At 36.9% G+C, this 14,770-nt stretch overlaps 1 protein-coding gene across 1 annotated transcript in view; it reads right to left on the reverse strand.

The window, feature by feature from the left end:
* Positions 1 to 11,691, reverse strand: part of LOC116169000 (sodium/calcium exchanger 3-like) — a 39,402-nt gene extending 27,711 nt beyond the window's left edge. Inside the window, exon 1 of the mRNA XM_031485032.1 lies at positions 9,317 to 11,691. Coding sequence (XP_031340892.1) covers positions 9,317 to 10,875 — 1,559 coding nt within the window. The 5' untranslated portion in view covers positions 10,876 to 11,691. The remainder of the gene's footprint in view (positions 1 to 9,316) is intronic.
* Positions 11,692 to 14,770: the final 3,079 nt, after the last annotated feature.

Consider the following 14,770-nt stretch of genomic DNA (forward strand, 5'->3'; position numbering starts at 1 on the left):
CCGCTGACAAATATTAATGTAAAAGTATATCGAACTTTGGGAATGACTTCTGGGTTTAATTTAACCTTAAACCTTTTATTAGACAAGCTTTATCCAATATTGTTAACATAAGAAGACACATTTTTAGCGCATTTCAATTAAGATGCGCACTGACGTCGTTCGAAAAACGTCGAAACGCTTTAAGTTAATTTTATATATTTCATTTTGAGTATGAACTGATTTCCGATTTCATTCGGAAAACATGGAAACTCTTTGGTTTGACTAGCTGAACTTAAAGGTCTCATAATCGTTATTTTCACTGACATGACAACGGTTTTATCTTGACGTGATGAAGTAATTTTTTGGAAATAAAACTCACTGCTAAGTAAATTATCTCATTAAAATACGAAATTATACACGATTGCAATACCCTTTACGTAAATCGTTTACATTACAGTTTTTACTTGTTTTTTATGTTAAGCAATTGCGGAATATTAAAGTATAGGTGCTTCCTTTCCCATTTCAGTATTGAAATTTGACCTTCTCTGAAAATCATTCTCAACGATCAGTTTTTTTAAATTGAATAGCTCAATATAGTTTGTGGCATACTCAAGTCTCATTGCAGCTTATTACATTTGAAGATAAAAGCCAAATCCGCGTAGGTGACGAATTTAAGATATACGGCCGCTGATATCGTATTTATTATTACACACTATTATCAGAATGGTCATTAAACATAATTTGAATTGTTTACAATTATTTTATACTTTTGGTTTCATTGCTCGAGATTCATTACATTTTTGTTTGGCGCATTTTTTCAAAGGAAAGTTGGGCTTAATCTTATCAAATTACCCTTCAATTAAGCTGATATAGACATGCGATTTTTGTACAATTAAATTGTCTATTTTGGGATTACAGCATTAAAGGCCTTCGGGGTCGGGGCACAAGAGGGGTCAGTGATAAGTTTATTAAATTAATGGTCCTACAAAATCTCTCATTCCTATGTGGCTAGGAAACTTTTTCGCATACAACCATTCTCGAGACAATCAATGGTTCTAAAAAGTCACTTACATTAAAAATGTACGCAAAAGTGTACTGAATAAGAAAGTCGTTTTAAACGATCAAATTTTACATGTAACTTTACACGTATTTCTACATGCAGATACATCGGCGGCATGAGTTATAACTCTGGTATCTATAGAAGATGCAGTGTAGTTACCCCATTTACATTGGCGTATTACCAGTTTTATTAATCTCTGGTAATTTGTATTATGATATTATTATCTGTGTGAGTCCTTTTTACAGTACAGAATCTTTTTTGTTTCACTTTAACGCATTTGCTTTTTTCTGCTTTGTAAAATCTAAAATGAACAAATTGTCATTTTTTAAAAGTAGCGTTGCCCTTTTCTCAACCTTAACGTTAGGTAAGTATAAACTCGACTTTGTTTAAATTTGAAATATGATCAATTGAAATAAGATGGTAGGGATCCAATTTAGAGATCACTGGGGGAACGGAGAAACCACGTCACTTAAAAAGTTGTCATTTGGAATTGATTACTAACTAACTTATTAAGCTCTTATCCAGTTAGACAAAAATCGGTAGAAAAGAATGGCGTACCGAAGAGAAATAATTTGTATGTAACCAATGTGACGGCAGAATCTTCACTGAAGTGGAAGAAGTACAGCTTATACGCAAGACCAACTTAAAAAAAGTATAGCCCATCTGCACGACCTCCGCCGGCGAAACAAAGAATTTTTGTAATTAGAAATCTATAACAAACACTAACAAATCAAAAGAACGTAACAGACCAAATAGAACAAAGTGAACCTAGCAAAATTTTATGTGGGCTTCGGGACTGTGCTAGACAAAACAGCGAACAAAGTACGTTATTATCTCTTAAAATGAATGGAAGTCATAGTGATATAGCTAATACCGTATTTTTATTTTTGAAAATTTGCGATAATGTTGGATTTAAATTTTTAAGCTCGATTTTATTTTCGGATATAATGTCGATGTCTTTTGGATTGATTTTTAACGAAACTCTAAGAAAATATTCATTGTGGATACAAAAAAGGCGCCGCGCCGCCTGAATAAGTATCTTTAAAATGGATTTATAATGACTTAATTCTCGAAAGTAATCCAGAGATAATACAGTACGCTAATTAATATTGCATAACTCTGTAAGTAAGGGGCAAAGTACGCATTTATTTCAACCTCGTTTGAGAGTCAGCCTAAGGGTAGGTATCGATTGTAAAAAGAATTCAGACTTTAATCACAATTCGGGCACCACGTGTTTTTCACAATGAAAACGATACTGTCTCAATTCCGCACTTTGGAAAACTAAGTACTGGTTTCCCGCACAAAGCCTTTTTCACGTTCAATCTTCGTCCCTTTTAGCTTCTATCGCACCATTCGCATCACCACAGGCACAGATAAAATATACTGTGGAATATGGCTTAGGTTTTTGAATGTCCTCCTATACTGCACGAAACCCGAAAAGACCATGCCGTACGAGAAATAGCATCCGATGATATAATTTTTATTTCCCTGTGGAATAAATTCGATACTTTCGTTTATTATTTTGCGACGGTGGAAAGCCATTTTTACGTCCCCAAATATATTTAGAAATTTCTCTACCCAATTAAAAATGAGTAAATATGCGTACTTCCAATACTATAATTATATGAGTTCTCTTTCTTTGAACTAGCAAACTGAAACGAAATTTTCTGGCAATGATATTATTATATTAGAATATGTTCTAATTAGTTCCGCGAGTTGACCGAAAAATCATTTCTCTTTTTATGTAACCCATTATGAAAACGTTTGAACCAACCTTGTCCAACATTGCAAAAATTACTACATTACTGTACTCTACTTGCTGCTGACTTTTCGAATTTCTGTTTTTAGGAAATCAAAATTAGTCTTTTCGTTGTGTTTTTATTCGCACATTTTTGACTATTATCATTGATTTTATACGTACAAATCAATGCTATTACTGCAAGTTGACATTACACCATACTCATCAACGCATGAACGCATGTTACTACTGCCACAATAATTACTAAATGTCCGTTACCAGGTCTACATAAAGAAACGGATATATTTTAACTATTATGTATTTTTAGCATAATTTCAATAATTGCTTTGTCCGTCCGGGTGGTTGTTTATATTTTCACTTGAATGCCTCTTAAAATTAGGCTGTGCTTGTAAATGACATACTAGTGCTAATTTTATATCAAAAAGCCGAGTCCCAATTTCGTTGAGCAAACAGTCAAACACACCTCTGGCATCGAAGCCAATGCGATTTTGATAAGTAACAAGCACTAATATGGTTGGGAATAACTTATAATTAGGTTTGTTAATGAATAAAGATTTTAATCACTGGATTAAAATTAAACATGATGATGTTTAGCACATTTGAACAAAAATTTCCCCATGTGATTGCGATCATGCAAATTGTAAAAAATCCGTTTGCTATACCTCAAAGCTATTACATTAGCAGTCTCTTGCGACTGGAAAGCGTATGATACGCTTATTAATTATTTTATCTATGTACGTGGTAAATGACGTGGTATAAAAATGTAAAATGTATATTGTTTCCGTTCTGTGGCAAATAGACTTTAATCTAATGCAGTAATGCAAGAAAAAAATTATTATATGTACATTTTCTTTTTAATTCTCTCTTTCCGTCAACCCTTTTGATGAAAAACGCGGCTTTCTCTGAGGGAGTAAGCACGAATGCATAATTAATTCGGCTTCGCCTCACACGGGAAACGTCATGCGCCCACGGGAAAATAGTAGTTCTCGATATTAATCTGAAAAAAATTTCTAACCTCCAATTGTTTACTGAAGAGCGAAAATAGTCAGAATTTCCCGCACACACAATAAAATTTCCCAACAGGTTGTGAATGCGACTTTTTAAAAAAAGTTATAAGTAATTTATAGTAGGTATCGCCTAAAGGTACAATCGATTTCTGCGAGTTCGAATATGAGCCGGATTAAAAGTCTGGTCTCCGAACGCGAGCTGAGTGGCAAAAAATTCCCCGACCTGTATATCGAATTGTTTCTTTTCTGTGTATGTATGAGGACTAGGACTACACATACACCTATTGCAAATATCAGTAGGGCAATTTTATCATTACAAAGGGTCCGTTAACTTGGCCCCCCCCCCCCCACTGAGAGATTTGATAGTCGTATTATTTTAAAATGAATGCGCTCATATGCGCCACCGATAATAACTCTTGCGCCATTATCGTTTTTTAGAAATCCGAAAAAACATTTGGGGGGGGCCAAGTAAACGTAGCCCCCCCAGTACGTATTTTGTCGCTTGTAACTAGCTCACTCCGAAGTACATATTTTTAAAAACCTACCATTTTACTTTCCCAAAAACGTTTAACTAAAGCTCCCAAAAAAACAACCCTGTATAGTGTTTCTGAAACACTATAATGGCGTAAAGATTTTTGTTTACGGCGCATTTTAGCGCATGATGAAAGCTACGATGTAGTAGAAAAAACATGTTAAAAAAACGCTAAGTTAGACCCTCCACTTTTTAAAAATTTGTCACGGCTTAACTGTAATGGCGCTAGCTTTAATTCAAGTGGCGCAATTGAGCGCATAACCAGATGTATCGAGTGGCACAAATACCGGTAGCAAAATGCGTTAAGGGGGTTCCGTTCACTTGGCCCCTCCCAAATATATGTAAGGATAACCAAAAAACAAGAATGGCGCAAAGATATCTTTTTACGGCGCATTTCAGCGCATACCTGAGAGTACAATTTCGTATGAAAAGATGTTAAAAAAAAGAACTTTTAAAAACGTTAAGTTGGCCCCCCCGCTTTTTGAAAATTTGACACGGCTTAACCGTAATGGCGCTAGCTTTCATTCAATTTTCATTGAATGCCTCTTAAAATTTGGCTGTGCTTGTAAATGACATACTAGTGCTAATTTTATATCAAAAAGCCGAGTCCCAATTTCGTTGAGCAAACAGTCAAACACACCTCTGGCATCGCAATTGAGCGCATAACCAAATGTATCAGGTGAGCTAGTTACAAGCGACAATATACGTACCGGGGGGGGGGGGGGACGGGCACTTTCCCCCCCCCCCCCCCAATGTTTTTTCGGATTTCTAAAAAACGATAATGGCGCAAGAGTTATTATCGGTGGCGCATATGAGTGCATAACGAGCGCATTCATTTTAAAATAATACGACTATCAAATCTCTCAGTGGGGGGGCCAAGTTAACGGACCCCATTACAAAGTAAATAAAGCTCTGAATTCTTCCAGGATACTTACTTAGGCGATACAATTTTGGCGCTTTTTAACCACGCTAGAATTTTGAAGTTTGAAAATTATTGCTGAAATATGGACAGTAACCATAGCACATCCTCTAGATATACAGACTGAACTCCCATTGGTTACATTAAAATCTGGAGGAAACATGGCGCAGCAAATAGAAAACTTGACCACACTGTGGGTATAAAGCCACTGAAGTTAAGAAGAATTCCTATATAGTAATAGTAAGATTTCCCTCGAGAATTCCTAGAAAATGCCCTTCCTGGAGACTACCCAAGAATTCCCAAAGAATTCCTCGGAATACCCAATAATTCATCTGAATACACAATGAATTCTGAGGAATTCCCTTTCCCGTAAAAAAGAATTCCCAATGTAACAACCCCTCGGTGTGAACTATACAACACAGCTGTTTTTAATGCATCCTTTCAATTTACATTTTCTTTTGTATTAAAATAACACTATGGTTCTTTAGTTTGTGTTTCATAAAAGTTTATTACTCAATTTTCAAAAGAGTGTCTAACAAACAAGACTGCTGTGAATCACTTACAGATTTAGCCAGATGTACAAAACTAGCATTAAATTATTACTAATTAACCCAACAAAAATAAATAAATGAACACATCAATTATAATTATTTAAATTTCTAGCACATCAAGAAGCAGTGTTAGGCAAACCTTTGACTAGAAACAACTATTGTATTTTGATTCCAAGGTACTCTATTGAAAATTGACGATCATAAAGAAAAATTAATTGCACGACATTCACATAAGATCGCATTCTCCAACCTAGAAGAGGGTCCGTAACAGTTCATTTTTCCTTCACGGTCATTGGATTTACTGTTTGAAATTCGCTGGCATTGCGTTATGACGTCACATGTTGGTGAATTTTTCCACGCGAACCTCAAGGCGCATTATTTGCTTCTCAATTTCCTCTTCCGATATTCTAGTACAAGCACGCCTTACTTGGGCATGTTAAGCAGAGTGTAGGGCGAAGGTTCTAATTGTACTTTCCCAGCACAATTATTCTGGCGATTGAACCTATATTTTGGGGAGCCCGGATTTCTGCATTTTTCTTCGAATTTTGGGAGGCTATACTTTGGGTTTTACTAGTTACGTGAGTACGGCCATTTTGTCTAAACCACTACGTGTTACGTTATAGGGGGTGTTACATTTAATTTCAAGCTATAACTACGTAGTGTCACTATTGGTTTGAATTTAAATTCCAGTAACGGAAATGTTTCATTTTTTCTGTTACATGTAGCTTAGTTGCGGCGGGTATCAACACCTGTTTCTTATCAAGACTCCTGGTAGACCAGCTAGCGGCCATTTTGCTTGGAAGTTCATCTCGATCTTTATTAAAGAAATAGGTCATTTAGTCAACTCGAATCAAATGCTCAAATTAAGCTTCCTCTTCAAAGAATATTATAGCTTTATTAGATTTAGATTTAGAACTTAAATATTTCTGTGCTTATTAATCGGCAGAGCAAAGCGATGGAAGCTTTATAGGGGAGTCGATGGTGCCCGTCTGCCTGTCCGTCTGTGAACACGATTACTGTCAAACGCTTGGACCGATTTGGTATAAACTTTGCACAGTTTACCTATATGCTACATGTAATAAGCCTATTGAAAATGAGTCAAATCAAATCAATATGGAACATGTTCTAATCTCTAATCTCTTCTTTCACTAATCTTTTATGGCGTCTCGATGTCTACCGGGATTTCTGGAATATTCGCTAGAATTTAATTATCGTAGGTAATTGCACAAGTGCATCAAAATAAACCTGATAATTTTTTATTCGAGCATGTTGTCAGTAAAAAACTGCATTCGGTCATTTTCATATTTTGTTAAAAGAACCAATAAAGAACGAAGGCGGATGTGGTGCTATCTTTCATGGAAATATGACGTGTTTGTTCTAGAACATTCTGAAGCGTCCTTAACACTCCAGAACATTCTAGAATCTTGTTTGCACATCGAATTATGGTGTCGAGTTCAGTCCCAACTTTCATGCGCTTGTGTTATGTAATAAATTGCAAGTGATAAATAATAATTACTGTTATAAATTAATCCATTTTAAACGTAATTAAATTTACGTTACAATATGTATATCATTTATGCGCCCACAACCTGGGAAATGCAACCACGGAAACTCATTTAATAATAGATTAAACGATTAAATCCATCTTTCAACCTAAAATATTTTCTTAATTAATATCGCCACTTAAGTTGGCTGGACTTTTCTATCTCTTCTTTTGTTAAACTTTGTAATAAATGTTTTATCATTTATAAGCATGCTTATGTGTTATGTGTCATATTAAGCAAATTTCAAGAGCGGGTAAAGTGACTGACTACGGCCCTGATTCCGCAGAACATGCACATATTTAAAATTGATTCGGTATGTTTTGATGGCATATCTTGATAAAACAATTTCAGTAAGTGCGAGAATGTTTTATGTAGGTAATAAACACATTATTTATCCACACAACATTTGAATCAATATGATTATTATCGGACTATAACAAATTGTAGCAGTCATCTGATTATAACAATTAATGGCAATTGTACCAATTATGTGGAGATTGTAGAAATTGTCCGTCAATTGCGGCAATTGTCTAGCGATTGTTACGGATTAGAACCCCTCGGGAAATAGCTAGGAACGGTTGAGAGACTCGCCTGTCTGGGAATCACTGAAGTCATAAAAACCACTCCAACTTTGGCTATGGTCTTTTGGGACTAGAGCCTTTGCACTTACCTGCGAAGGGAGAGGGTCGGAAAGGCTTCCATACGACTAAACGATTGGAACGAGTGGAAGGATCGAGGCAGTGTTGGGCATGGACGGATCTGAGAGGAAACGCTCAGAGGGTTTGCTCTCAGATCCGATCTCTTCCTCGCAAGAAGGGATGTGATCCGGGTTATCTTACTAAGACTTTTTCTGTTGGTTATACTAGTTTCTTGCAAAATAGAATACTTAAAAACTGCAAAATTGATTTTTATTCAAGATGAAGACTAAAAAAGTTAGCCCAAAAGTGCTTTCCCGATAAAATTCGGATTTAAATTTAGCAACTGTTTTCAAGAGGTTATTTAAACGTAAATTTCATAATTACCAATCTACTATCCTGAAAAGAATATTCGTCGGTTCTTATTAATAAGATATCAGTTGCTATTTGCATCGAACGTCAAACTGAAAGTATTTTTATACTTGTTCATGACCTACATCTGTCTTCTAATGTATTCACGGCGAGATTCAATGTAATCAAAGACCAAAAGTAATTGCTTTGGTGACCAAGAATTTTATAAATGTAAATAAACTCGCAATACGGGAACCCGAAAACAGGAAAAATCGTTATGAGAAAAGTTTAACTACCTTTTTGTCTATGCTCTGCCAAGGCTATTAAATACCAGACTCGTCTATAATTGGTGCCCTTTCGTCCTTGATCTTAATAATTAGTGAATGTGTCAAGGACGAGATGTGTAGACATTGTGGACCGAGGTGTAGCTAAAATTTCTCTCATTTATTTAAAATTTTGTTTTACAAAAATTAAACTGTCAGTTACAACTGGCGCTAATTAAAGAAATCAAAGCCACGGCTTTGTCTAGGGTTATAAAACGGCTCGTTACTTTTGATGAGGGCGGCGAGTATTTTTGTAGGAAAGAGGTTTGGGGGCGTACTTTTTGTCTTGTGCTGAGATTGACGGAGAAACATTTCTTTTCCTTAATATACCGAAAAAGTTGTGTGTCAAACAAGATACAAGAAAGTTAGCACAAACTTGCCTTAAACTTCAATAACTCTGAACGTAAAGAAGTATAATAGTAGATAAAATCTCGATTAAACATTCTGAAAAGGAAAATGTATCGATTCGTTGTAGTGGTCTACAGATTTGTCAATAATAATTGGAAACAAGTACCTGGGCGTTTAACGGAACTAAGTTAGAAGTTATGTAATTTGTAGGACATATTTTTAGATACAACGTCTGGTCAGTCTAAAAATGCATGATATTTATATTGGCGGCACCATTTAGTTATTTACCCTGAACAATAGGTACTCACTCAGATTCGTTGTTTTCAAAAATAAGTTCTCCTTCAATCGGTTCGTACTCCTTGTTGCTCTTCGCTGTTCCATCCTCCGTCCAGTAGGGCACGATCACACGGCCTCTCGCCCCCGAACACCTGATTACTTTAAGTTCATATATACCGACACTTTCCACAAGTTCATGGTCACGTACACTAAATTTAAATATACCACCGTGATCATCATCAAGAATTACTACGGTGGCTAAAGTTGGCGACATTAATGAGGCAGAGGGTTGAGCTAAACTCAGTCTCACGTAAAAATGTTCATCTGGCTCAAACACATCGTCGTCAATTACCTCCAAAACGATTCGTTTCTCTTTCTCCCCTGGCCCGAAATGCAAAGTGCCTTTGGCAGAAACATAGTCGCTGCCACAAGTAGCAGTGCCATCCTCGGTACAGTACTGTACAGAGACGTTTGAATCTAGATCACCTGTTCGAGCGACGCGTACTTCGAACCGTCCGCAACTTTCCAAAACAGTGTACTTAGATGGTTCGAAAAAGACGCGACTCCCCGTAGGATTGAATTCGGCACTTCCAGATTCTCGTCGTATTTCAGCCTTTACTTCGCTAAGATCACTTTGAGCCCGTTCGGATATACGTCTCAGTAAATCACCACTTCCCATAAGCTTACGTGTTGCCTGAATCCGATAGAACGCACGTGATTTAGGTCCCCGATTTAGTAGCAATTCGTGAGCCATCCTTTCGAGAGAATCCAAATCGCAATTTGGATGCTGTCGCCTTAACTCTTTCAAAGTAGACACGTACTCTTGTTTTGCATCTTCGTGGATGTCGTCGGCTTCTAAATCGGTTTGGCCCATCTCTAACGAGTCCGCACCCTCGGCTTGAACAATTACTCCACGAACATTCATTCTATAACTCTTTCTGATATATTTGTACATCCTTCGGTCGGCGGCGTAGGCCGTTAGGACAGTTGTAGGGAAAAAGAGAAACGTTAAAACTGCTTCCCATACCTCAACGACACTCGGGGAGGAAACCGCGAGAATGATGTACAACCACACGTAAGCGAAAACGGACCAAGCCGCCGTTACAAAAAACACGCGAAGATGTTTTATTCTGCGAATCTCTCCATTGGGAATGACAGATACACAAATTGCGATAATTACGAATAAGTTATAAGCGGCAGAGCCTACGATAGTTCCAGGCCCCAATTCGCCTGCCTTAAATTCTTTAGCCCAGATTTCGATGACTGATAGTAAAATTTCTGGGGCACTCGATCCAAGTGCCATCAAAGTGAGATTCGCAACAGTTTCGTTCCATACGCGCACTACAACTATGTTTCGCTCACCATTTGGTTTTCTCACGGAAACTTCTCGTTCTTGGGACGTTATTACTTCAATAGCGGCCATGAAGCGATCGGATATTATCGAAACCCCGATAAAAAGGTACATTAAAACCAAGGAGTAGATAAAACCACGTCCAATCCGGTCTATCATTGTGATATTTACAAGGGGTCTCCAGCATGGTAGCACTAAACCATCGACGCAAGCGATGGTGTAGTTACGCCCCTCGCCCATGACGATTTTCGGACGCGTAAGACGCTTCGAAGTTTGGGTTCTACATAACAATAAACCGACGTGAATGTCGGGGTAAAACTAACGGCGACGCCGAAAACCAAACTCCTCCAGCTGACGTCGCGCACGCTCCAAGGTTTTATATAGTATTGAGCTCTCGTTTACAGGAAAATTGCATTCATTGTTTACTACCTTTAGTAGAAGACGACGACGGCGAGGGCGACGCCGATCCTAATTACAATACAGGAAAATTGCACGCGCTAGAGGCGTGAAGGTGTTACGGAAAATAATAGAAATAATGTCCGTGATTCCAGTGCAAATAAAATTCCTGCATTGCAATTAAACATTTTCGTACTAACAACGCCGACAAACAACTACAACTACTCACTGATGACGCATAATCTACTGCTGACCTAAAAATATAGAAACGAGTGTTTCCAAATACCACGTGGAGGGGAATTTCGTAGATTGCCGGAAGTCTAAGTAGGAGCGGATAAATATGAACACACATACACGCTAAATGATTATATAATGACTAATGAATTATGTAGCTCCTTTACTTACTTACTTACCACCTTCATGCTTGCATAGTTAATTTATGATCTAATCCGTCAGTTATCTTTCTGCTTTAACTTTGTATACTTGCCGCCAACAGATGATGGAAGCGTCCCTAAAGATTGGATCAGGTTCGGGCGAAGCATGGGGTGGATTGTTCCTCGATCATAATACTTAATTTTAGTACTAACTACAAAGCACAGAACAAAGGCATCATCCTTAAGATGGCTGTTTTAAATTGTTTACCAAAACCAAAGCTCAAGCTTGCAATGTCCCTGAGAAGACGTAATCGATGGCGCTACTTTGTTTATAAGGTACGCTAATGTCCAGTTTCACAAAGGGTAATTAAGGTTAATCAATCTTCACTCATATATTACAATAGCTTACCTACCATATAATCAAAAGTGCTATTTTAAAATCATCGTTTATGAAACCGGATGAAGATAATATAAAAGTTGATCTTTAGTCTAAAATTTTTATAGAATTCCACTTTGAACCGACATTAATACTTTTAATATAAGCAATTGACATTCAGTTTACTTTTGAGATTGACTATACGAGGCGTAAATATAAATCTATCGAAGTGGAAACAGCTTCCAAGGATAACGCATTCGATACAATAGAACATGAAATCTTATCCCTCATTCAAAGATCTGATGGACTTGAACATAAAATGTTTCATACCAGACAAGTAAATCCAGACTGATCCCTTATATACTTGGTTCACTTTCAGACAACATGTAATGGAACCGAATTTGCCCGCTAAAATTCGATTACAATATTCCGGAATCCGCCCCTGACGCGACGAAAGAATTCAAGAACGATTTGTTTCGTTTCCGTGGAATACGTGTTTTTTTCTTCTCTGCCCTGCATTCAAATGGGCCATAATATACAATAAAAGTGCCGAGGAAAGTTAATGATCCACATCGATATTAACAATTTTCGTCTCGGATTTGCTTAAAAAGGAGAAATAGAGGCAGAGGTATTCGTGCTTATGTTGAGGGTAGAAGTAATTTTTCCGTTTCGAATAGTGAGTGCAGTTTCGACAATTACGAAGGTGATGAACTCGTTTTTATTATCTCTACGTCTATTGCATCCATCTAGTAACTGTATTGTGATATTATTATTATTATGGTCGGTGTTTCTTGTGAGAACTCTAGTCTAGCCTGGTTAACTAATCGCACGGATTAAAATCAAGTAACGATTAGTGTTTGTGTCTGTGTCTGGTGAAGTTATGTAGGGTTCTAAAAAAAAATAAAAAATAAAATAAATATTCACACACTCACATTGGAAATCTAGGGATAGTATGTAATTCATACTTACCAACATAGCTATTAATGGCCACAATAGTCAACGCTATCAGGAAAGAAGAAAACAAAACAAAAATATCATTATAATAATTCCTGTAATTTTATTAAATAGAGTTTATTGTGTAAGTGTTTCTTTGGCTTTGCGTTTGGGTTGTATACGAGTGGGTTGTGATAACGTGGTGTGTTTATGTGAAGAAGGAGTTTTGTGTTTTTTAACTGTGCTAGGACGTGTAACTTTATTCAGTGGACCTGTCTTTGTAGTGCAAGTTGCGTTACTTGTATTTATTGCGTTTGTTTGTTCAGGAAGTTGTGTTTGTGTGGTTGGTTGAGTTAAGGGTGGAGATATACAGAATGTTGTGTGTCATGTTGTGAGTCTAAAGTGCTGTTTAGGCTTTTGCGTTTGGGTTGAATACTAATGGGTCGTGATAATGTGGTTTGCTTCAGAGGTGAATCTCTGAATGTAGTATATGTTGTATATCATTTGTTGTACTTGTTTGTTCGGTAAGTTGTATTTGTGTGTTTGTTTGGGTTAGAGGTGGAGATATTACAGTATGTTGTGTACCGTGTTGTGAGGGAGTGCTGTTGTTTACATGTATACGTTGTGGATCATTTGTGTATGTAGTATCTTGTGTTATGTTTAGAAATTTACGATCAATATGGCATGTGTTGATAATGACTGCTTTTTGTAAATGTTTGTATGTGTTTTTGTCCAAACCTAATAGTTGTAAATTGTGGTGTATTGTCTTTGGTATAACTCCGGTAGCACTATGAATAATGGGAACTATAACAGTAGATTTCATTCTCCATTGCGTCTTAAGCTCGATATTATTATTATGGTCGGTGTTTCTTGTGAGAACTCAGGTCTAGCCTGGTTAACTAATCGCACGGATTAAAATCAAGTAACGATTAGTGTCTGTGTCTGTGTCTGGTGAAGTTATTTAGGGTCCTTAAAAAAAAATAAAATAAAAAAATAAAAAAATAAATAAAAATCACACACGTACATTGGACATCTAGGGATAATGTAATTCGTACTTACCAACATACCTATTGATGGGCACAATAGCCAACGCTATCAGGAAAGAGGAAAACAAAACAAAAAAATCATTATAATAATTCCTGTAATTTTATTAAATGGAGTTTATTGTGTAAGTGTCTGCAATGCGTTGTTCTGTCAAGTGTGCTAAATGTGGGTATTGTGTAATGAACGCGTGATATAGTTTACCTCTGTATGCTGTCCTGTCCGTTTCCATCTTAGTGATCTCCAGATACGTACCGAAAATGAAGCGATTCATCCCTTCGTCCCATTTCATACGTCTTTTGGAGGTATCCTTTGCGCTGGTCCCATCCACAAGCGGTTGAGAAGCAGGCACAAAGGTCTCTTCATGGCGGTCCTCTTCAGGTGGTCGTTGTCCTTATTATTATTATTATTATTATTATTATTACTATTTATTTGAACTGGGTGATTATGATTATTAATATTTGGCAGGGTAACTTGTTTCGAATATGCGTTGATACCGATATTTAATCTCGAATTGACGCAGCAGTGGCTGGCTTAAGTTTAGGACGGACATAAGCAAAAATATATGTTTTATGTACTGTTTTTTGTGTCTTAGAAAAGAGCCATCTTTCCCATATATATTTTGTTTATGAGTACGTATGCGTGCGAGGTTGTCAATGGTTTCAATGTTGAACAAAAGGACTTTTCGTTCAACATTGGCACGCTCCTATTCCGGAAGTCGCTCGTATCTTAAGAAAAACATAGATTGAAGATCGACTGAAGGGGTGCTGTGACCGGCAATCTTTCCTGGAGATATAGTCAAACTTTTCGAGTTCACCCTGTATCTCAGAAACAAACGTACCTAGCTAGATTGATTTGGGTATTGTAAGTTTCAAAAAACGTGACACAAGGTCGCGGAAATCGCAAGTCTGAACTACACTGCAGTCTCAACCAAAATAGGACACACTGTACATGAAATATGTCTAGAATCTTTGATAAATCTTAAAATGGAATACTAAGGGTGTTTTGTATTTAA

The sequence above is a fragment of the Photinus pyralis genome, unplaced genomic scaffold (assembly GCF_008802855.1).
Source record: "Photinus pyralis isolate 1611_PpyrPB1 unplaced genomic scaffold, Ppyr1.3 Ppyr1.4_LG4, whole genome shotgun sequence".
In the NCBI taxonomy this organism is placed as follows: Eukaryota; Metazoa; Arthropoda; class Insecta; order Coleoptera; family Lampyridae; genus Photinus; species Photinus pyralis.